The sequence below is a fragment of the Rutidosis leptorrhynchoides genome, chromosome 1 (genome assembly GCF_046630445.1).
Source record: "Rutidosis leptorrhynchoides isolate AG116_Rl617_1_P2 chromosome 1, CSIRO_AGI_Rlap_v1, whole genome shotgun sequence".
Taxonomy (NCBI): Eukaryota; Viridiplantae; Streptophyta; class Magnoliopsida; order Asterales; family Asteraceae; genus Rutidosis; species Rutidosis leptorrhynchoides.
This window is the reverse complement of record NC_092333.1, coordinates 141,285,740-141,294,425: the sequence shown is the minus strand read 5'-3', so window position 1 is coordinate 141,294,425 and position 8,686 is coordinate 141,285,740. Positions and strand designations below refer to the sequence as shown.

General features: G+C 35.0%; 1 protein-coding gene across 1 annotated transcript; it reads left to right on the top strand.

The window, feature by feature from the left end:
* Positions 1-1,256: 1,256 nt before the first annotated feature.
* Positions 1,257-2,805, top strand: LOC139889603 (uncharacterized). Its single transcript, XM_071872549.1, has 2 exons — positions 1,257-1,703; positions 2,338-2,805. The coding sequence occupies exons 1-2, from the start codon at positions 1,257-1,259 to the stop codon at positions 2,803-2,805; spliced, it is 915 nt and encodes a 304-aa protein (XP_071728650.1).
* Positions 2,806-8,686: the final 5,881 nt, after the last annotated feature.

Sequence of the window (8,686 nt, the reverse complement as noted above, 5' to 3'; positions counted from 1 at the left end):
TACTCCGTGATAAAATTATTTGAGAATCCCTATTTTCATTTTTGCTCGTTTCAAAATGACCATTCTTATAGCAGAACTAACACCAATATATCATGCAACCATCAAATGAAGAAATTACTACATAAATCCATGCATTACGGTCGGAAACAGTATCAGTATCAACCGATAATCGTTGATGTTAGAAAAATGAAGAGCTAAGGCATTCGGGAAAGTTGAAATTCATAGGAATCAAAGTTATTTCCTTTAAAGAATTTTATGTCTACCACTTCACTAAAATATATACCTTGTTTGTCAATTGTCATAAAGAACACATGAAGTCAATGTTGGAAAATCGTTGATTTCCATGCGAAATTGTCAATCACCCAAAGACCACTAGTTGGATAATTCGTTCTGAAAATTTAAGTGTCTAGAACGAGATGGAAAAAAGACCCTTATATCGGCTCTTAAGCCACAACGAATATTCTAAACATTATAAAAAGGCCCTTTAGGCTTTGTTAGAATACTAGTGGATTTTGATTTCTTTATTTCCTGAGACCTTTGATTGTCGTTTTTGCTCCTATTGTGTTTCGTCTTCGTTGCTTCAGTTGTGTATTTGTAGTTCTCATATTTCTCAAATCTCCGATGAGGTGTGGTATGACGATCCGAATGATATTAAATCCAAGTTTTTCGATTACTTTAAAGTTAAGTTCGATGCACAAGGGTCTGATGTGGTTTTTGGTAACATATCGCTACATTCTTGTCTTTCTGTTGATGAAGTAAGCGACATTGAAAAAGACATTGATGACGAGGAGATTAAAAATGCGGTTTGAAATTGTGGTAGTTCAAAGGCTCTGGGTTCGGATGATATTTCTATTAGATTTTTAAAACATTTTTGGGATATTTTAAAGTTTGACTTTTGCAGGGATATTAGAGGTTATTTCTCTACGTTTAATATGCCCAGTGGTGCAAATTCGGCGTTTTTTTCTCTTAAACCAAAGATGCAGAATCCGATGTTAATTAACGATTTTTGCCCTATTTCGTTAGTAGGATGTTTTTACAAATTTGCTACAAAAGTCTTGACTAATCGGCTACAAGGAGTTATCGATAAGATTATTAGTCCGGTTCATTCGGCTTTTATTTCAGGGCAAAAAATTTCAGACGGCCCTCTTATGTTGAGCGAAATTGTTTCGTGGTACAAAAACAAAAATAAGATGCTTCTTTTTAAATTTGATTTCGAGAAAGCTTACGACTATGTTAACTGAGAGTATCTTTAATTTATGTTGTCATCTCTCGGCTTCGGTAAGAAGTGTTCATGGATCAAGGGGTGTCTTTTTTTAGCCAGGACTTCGGTCTTAATTAATGGTTGTCCGACTCGTGAGTTTACGCTTAAAAGGGGTTTGAGACAGGGGGATCCGCTTAGTCCTTTTCTGTTCATCATCGTTATGGAAGGTCTTCATTTGGCGTTTCATCGCGCAATTGAAACCGATTTTATTCGAGGGATTAAAGTTGGGATGGATAACGTTCATTTATCTCATTTCATCTACGCCGATGACGTTATTATTTTTTATGATTGGAATGCTCTTGAATTGACCTGTATTCTTCTTATTTTTGAGATTTTTTATAGGGTTTCCGGTTTGAAACTAAATGTCACGAAATCTCACGTTTATAGCATTGGTGTGGCTGATTCCGAGGTTATCTCTCTTTCTAATGTAGTTGGTGCTCGGGTTGGTGTTTTTCCTACAACTTACCTTGGTATCCCTGTTGGCTCGAGTATGAAAAAAATTTCGAATTAGGACCCGTTGTATGATAAGTTGCGATGTAAATAGTCATCTTGGAAGGCGAGACTTATTTCATCGGGTGGTATATTGACTTTGGTTAAAAGTGTTATGGGAATTCTTAGGATATACTTTATGTCATTGTTCAAATGTCCCGAGACAGTATTAAAACGACTCGAATCGATTCGGGCGAGATGTTTTGGGAGCGGAAGTAATTCGGTGAAGAAGATGGAGTGGTTAGAGTGGGACAAAGTTTTAGCTTCGTTTGAAAAAGGTGTCGCAATATTGGGAGTTTAAAAGCATTTAATTTAGCTTTACTTCATAAATGGAGGTGGCGTTATTTGACGAAAACGAATGATAGGTGGGTTACAATTGTTAAATCCATTCATGGTAATGTATTCGAGAAAATTGTGCATGCTAGTAATGGTGCATGGAATAACATTGTTAGTAGTTGTTCTATGTGTTATTCGGATAACTTTTTACCTGCTGATACACTTAAAATGGTAGTAGGCAATGGTCACTCTATTCGATTTTGGAGCGATTTTTGGTGCGGTAACTCGACTCTCTCTTCTCGTTTTAACAGATTATTTCACTTAGATACCGACCCGAATGTTTCTATAGCAGACAACATTTTAATGGTAATTGGTGTTTCACTTGGGCTAGGGATATTGTAGGTGGTCGAAATGAACGATATCTTAACGTTTTACTTGACGAAATTGGGCGTCCTATTTTTCTCGACCATCCTGATGCGTGGCTTTGTAATCTTGGTGATGATGGGTCTTATACAGTGAAGGACGATGGGGTATATATTGATCAACGGCTGCTTCCTTCGTCTCAAGTTGAAACAGTTTGGTTCAAATTGCTCCCACGTAAAGTTAATGTTTTCTTATGGCGTTTTTGTTTAGATTGTATTCCCATTCGTTGGAGCTTATCCGTGAAAGAAATAGAAGTTGAGTCTATCGTCTGTCCATTATGCAATAATGGGGTCGAGGCCCGAGAGCATTTGTTTTTCGATTGCGAGTTAGCCCGTGGCTTATGGCATAAAATTTGAATTTGGCTCGATTGTGGCATGCCTCACTTGTCTTCATAGGATTTATGACGACCCTCATTTTTCCATTTCTGTTTCTACTGTTCTACCATTAGGACTTTTGTACTCGTAAACTTTATTTAACAAAACTTTGATTAAATAGTAAATTTTTAATCATATTTCCTGTTAATATAAAGTTTATGTATTGTGTGATATATATATATAAACTATATGTAATAAATTAAATGTGACATTTATATAAATTAAAAACTAACTAGAACTAAATAAAATTTAATAAAGATATGGACAAATAATGTAAAATGATTAAATAAGATGTATTTTAATTAAGTAACTTTAATAATAAAAAATATATATAAATTGTATAATTATTAATTAGGCCGAAATAATAATAAAAAATATAATAAATACATAAAAGATAATATGGGACGGTTTTATAATAAATAAAAAAAAAAGATCTTGTTTGCTAAGTAACAACAAATCCTAATCTATCTCTAATACTTGCATCATAATCCTAATCTAGTCCTTGATTACCAAGTATTTCCTAGAATCCTAACATGATGTAACAACTCGACTTTTTCCGTTTACTATCGTTACTTGTCCGTTAAGTGTTTAACGGTGGTTACTTAGACTTGTGTGTTTAATAGAATTAAATACATGCTTATTAGAGAGATTCTTGAATTAATAATTTATGAACTTATTTCGGAAAGTGAAATAACTAGAAAACGTTACGATTAAGTTTATCGCCTAGAAAGCTTTTCAGTTTACGGAACTCAGAAAAACGACGAAATAATTATTTTTAATAATTATTAACTTTAAGAAAAAATAATTTAATTCATATTTATTTAATGAATTAAATCCGATGATTTTGTTTCAACGACTAGTTAACGTTCCAGAGACCCGGTACAGTTAACGGCAACGAAACGGACCACGCGCATTCAAGTAAATTAGCAAAACGAGCCCAGGAACACCCCTAGAGGGCCATTCGGCCGAACCCTCACCCAAACCCCCTTTAGTGGACTTGTTTTTGTTAATGGGTCATTAGTTTAGTTAATTTGAGGCCCTAAATTCTAAATATATAAAGCTAGACAACTTAAGGAAACCCTCATTCTTATTTCTTTTTGGCCGATTGCTTTCCCCCTCCCCTCTCCTTGTCTTCGATCACCAACCATACCACCATAGCCATCAAAACTCAAAATTAGAAGAAAGCTTAAGCATAAACGTTGTTCCAATCGTCGTTCTCTACGCGTACGTACTAGCAATTCGTGTTTTTAAGGTATAACTAGTAACCCTAATTTTATTAAATCTGAATTTTGTTCAATTACATGGTGTAATCAAGTCTAGTGCTCAATTAATGGTGTCATGCGTTGTTATTTATCGTTTGGTTGCGTAATTAACGTTGTTTACATGAAAAACGAATTTGTATTTTAATGATCAATTTAATTGACATGAGATCTGATCTTGTAGTATATTTAGTTGGAAAGATATCGAAAAGTTATTAATTTTAGACTCCTATTTTGTGTAATTTCGTTATCGTATGCTCAAGATATGCTTAATCGAAGTTTTCGATAGGATTTGCATGATATACGAATTTTATGAGTTGCATGTTTTGTGTTTTAGCTCATATAAAGTGTACTACTGTATTCCTTGTGAAAATTTATGCAATTTGGACTTAAGAGTTGCATCAAAAGGTTATGTAATGCTCCCGTTATGTCAAAACGAAGATTTGGTTTCTAAAGTGAGCTGAATAGCTTTTCAAAGTTACATAAAAATTGCTAGATTTAGTATGTATGTTACTTGACATGTTTCATTTGTATTCGGACTTGCGAGGACGTGATTTTCCATGAGATATATGCTCGTCTAAATGATATGTCTATTTGATGAACAAAACTGATGAGTCTGTAAAGGTTTGAAAAACTGTACAAATTGGCTAAATCAATTTTTCTGATTATTTTATCACTAAAATATTGAGATGTTTTGAGATGACTCCAATTGGACGTTCGTCAAAATCTATTTTCTATATTTTCTTAGAAATATTTCAAAACTGACGTGCTGGCAGAAATTTCTGTAATGAACTATGATTAGACCCCTTCTGACTTCTGACTTTTATTTATCGTATGAGGCTTTGGCTGGACTTTTTGGAATTGATTTTAAGTGTAGTTATGATCTGGAGTTGTTCATGATTTATTGATTTATGTGCTATGAGCTATAGTTGGATCTTTCTACGACGTACGAATTTCTAAGGCATGCTTTAAGGTGCAAAAGTGCAATATGCTTAATTATGACTTGTAAAGTGATACTTGACCTAGGTTTAACATGTTGACCATGTTTGTATGACCTAATAAGATGTTTGACTTTAGTTGAACACTTTGACCGAGTTGACTTTAGGGTTGACTTTGGTTGACTTTTGTTGACTTGCTTGGATTAGTTGACTTTTACTTGTTCGTTGAGTCAGTCTGAGCACTAGGACTTTGCGTACACTATGGATTGACATGTTTTGACCTATAAGTATATACTTAAGATGATTTACTTATTTAGGTTGCGTTGTTCAGTCGAGATTGTTCGACAATCGTACGTTTTGATAAGATAATTACAAGTGCTTTTGCTAAGGTGAGTCTTGATATGCCCAAATCGGACGATTTATTTATGCGGTGTCATTAGGTCGCAAAATGTTAATTCAAGATATCAATAGGAGAAGCTGATTGTTTAATTTATATATGGTGGGCCTAAATCTATTATTCCTTCCTATGGGTTAGCAAGGGCAAATATGACCTAGGGTCGTTCCCTGAGCGATCGAATTTGAAGCGGAACTTATTCAGATAATTTAGTAATTAAGATTGGGTTTGTACACAATTTAGTATCCAAGACTAGTGGCCAGGCACACTTTGTGTGGAGAGGCAGGATCCTTTTGGTCCTAATAAATTGGCGACTGTTCAGAAAATCCAACAACCAAGTCCAACTGGTTTATTCTAGACACCACTTTATCCAGAATATCAAATTGTGTAAAGACTATAGTTGGGTTGATTTGATTTATAATTGTATTTAAAATATTAAAGCAATATAATTAAAATAAGCTAGCTAGCATGCAACAGTTAAGGACAGAAAAGACGTGGTTCACCATGATTTAAGATAACGCAGTGTCGGGATGATTACGAGACACTCATTGGATAGATATACCTTGGTGTAAACACTAGATTCCCTACTAAGCGGTTTCCTGATTAGCATGTCACGAGGAACTAGGCTTTGAAGATTCTGATCGGATGGACTATGCTCAACTCCCGACGCTTTATCAAGTTTAAGGATATAAGCGGCCCATCTTGGATGCAGTGCATACCTTGGGCGCACGAATAAAGTAGCATAGCCATATAATATCCAACCTTTCTTAACACCTTAGTGTATCACCCAAATGGGTGGTTATGGTTGTGTTTCGAATTTCTTTATGTCAATGGTTTGGTAAAATCTAAGGGGTTGCAGACAAATTAGAACCTCTGATGGTTCTCAGTCATCCTTAAAGATTTATAAGCTTAGCCTATATTGTAGTGTGTTAAATTCCCATTTATGATATAAACCAGTCCTTACTTAAATCTACCCAATAAATCCCTTAGTTATCCACCATGTACTAGACTTATAGTGGTTCCATAGCTTCTAACCTTGACCATGCCCAAGTGGTCCTATAGTATATCGACATTGTAACACCCCGTTTTCTTCATGCGTGTCTTAAGGTACATATTAAATTGTTAGTGCATTTATAACTCATTCGTTATGTGATGAAATGAAATTAAAGTGTTAGTTGATGTGTTAATGTGTGTGTGTGTGTGTGTGTGTGTGTGTGTGTGTGTATATATATATATATATATATATATATATATGAGAACGTATGCATGTATAAGCATGAGCATGAGTTTTTGATGGTGTTAAGTCGTATGAGGCTTAAAAATTAAGTTTAGACGTATATAGGAAGCGTGAACGAGGTGTACGAGTCGTATAGTTTACATTTGATTTAAAATAGTCGAGATGGTCAGCTGCAGCCTTTTGTCGCGCCGCGATAAGACTCATCGCGCCGTGACGTTACACGCGAACCAAATTCAGGAGGCATGTTCTTCAAGCCAAAATTCGTTTGCATTCTCGCGCCGCGGGGAAGTGGGTCGCGCCGCGACATTTCTATGCAACTGGTTCCGAATTCAGATTTTAAAAGGTGTGGTTCAAGGGTAATTTTGTCCTTTCGCATGTAGATCTGATTGAGACTTTAAGTCTCAGCCACTTATCTCATTTAATTCATTTATTTTCTCTTTTCTTTCTCTATTTCCTCTCAAAACATAAAAACCAATTGAATTCAAAGTGAGATTGAGAGTGAAGACTTGAGATTTGATCTTTGGAGCAAGAAGTAAAGTTGCTCTCCTCGTTCTTAGCTTCGAGTGGATAGTGTTGGTAAGTCTTAACTTCGTATTTTGAGTTTTAGTTAATTTATGGCTAGGGTTTGGCCATTTGAGTCTTGTAAGACCCATTTGGGGACTTAATGGGTAGATTTGGGTTAATATGATGCAAGAAAACCCAAAAGGTGTTAGTCTAGGGTTTTGGTCATATGGATTGAGGTTGTAAGTGTTAAATGGTGTTGTTAGTCACTATTACACTTGTAAATGATGAAAGATTTGTAAATAGGTCAAGTTTGACTAAAATTGTAAGTCTAAGTATAAATATGGGTCAAATGGGTAATTGTTGACCTAGTTGGGTGAAATGGGTATGAATTACCCATAAATTGTGTTAGTTGGTAGTAGCAGACTTTAATCACTAGCTTTTAGTGATTTATGACGAGTCATGGCCATTAATGGGCGGTTTTGGTGGATGTGAGTCATTTAATGCATTTGGGTCATTAAATGCTCAAAGGTAAGTATTGTGGTTAGTTCCACAAGTTGTGTATTGAATGTGTACTTAATGTATTAGGTACTTTGCTTTGAAGCATATGGAAGTGTTTAATCACCAACGACATGTTAAGATGAGTGGAATAATTATGCGTGTACGTATATAATATATTTATTTGTGTAGCGTGAAATGTGGGGTAGTCGCGGTGTTCAAGACACCACATTCTACGTAACAAGTGGGATAGTCGCGGTGTTCAAGACACCACTCATTGGTTTGATTGACATGTGGAATAGTCGCGGTGTTCAAGACACCACATTGTCATGGGAGTGGAATTGTTGAAGTGTTCAAGACACCACTCATTGGTTTGATTGACATGTGGGTTAGTCGCGGTGTTCAAGACACCACATTGTCATGGGGGTGAGTTAGTCGCGGTGTTTAAGACATCACCCGGGGGATTAGTGATTACGCGGTGTTAAGTAATACTAATGGATGTTATGAACTCTGACGGTCTTTCATGTATCGTTCTCTTGTTCGATTGGTTAACCATGGTTGTGTAATTTAATGTTAGCATATTAAATTGTGCACCATATGCTATTGACGTTGCTAGCTTATTGTGAATTGCAGATAGTAGTTTATTGATGTGCGTATAGGTGTATACGAAATAGCTTATATTTTACTAGGAAATAATATTAAAAACGATACAATTTTACACAAGTTATTTATTTATTTATAAAGTGGATATACCTAAACCTTGCTACAACACTTATAGGCAGTGTACCTAATCGTACAGTAGTGTAGTTTTTAGTAAGTCCGGTTCATTCCACATGGAGCTAGCCAAGTTTAACGCTATATTTTTAAAACTATATTTGTAAATATATAAATATATATATAAGTAGTATTATTATTATAAAAGGAGGTTTTTACCGTTTAATGACCGGTTTGTCGATTTTAAAACTTTAGTCGCAGCTAAAACCTAATGTGAAATATTAAAAATAAAAATAACTTAATTTAAAGCGTAAAGTAAATG

Coding starts and splice junctions, on each gene's coding strand:
- LOC139889603 (XM_071872549.1), top strand. CDS start 1,257: ATGTTGTCATCTCTCGGCTTCGGTAAGAAGTGTTCATGGATCAAGGGG. Junction 1,704..2,337: donor CTAATGTAGTTGGTGCTCGG/GTTGGTGTTTTT, acceptor TCGTTTTAACAG/ATTATTTCACTTAGATACCG.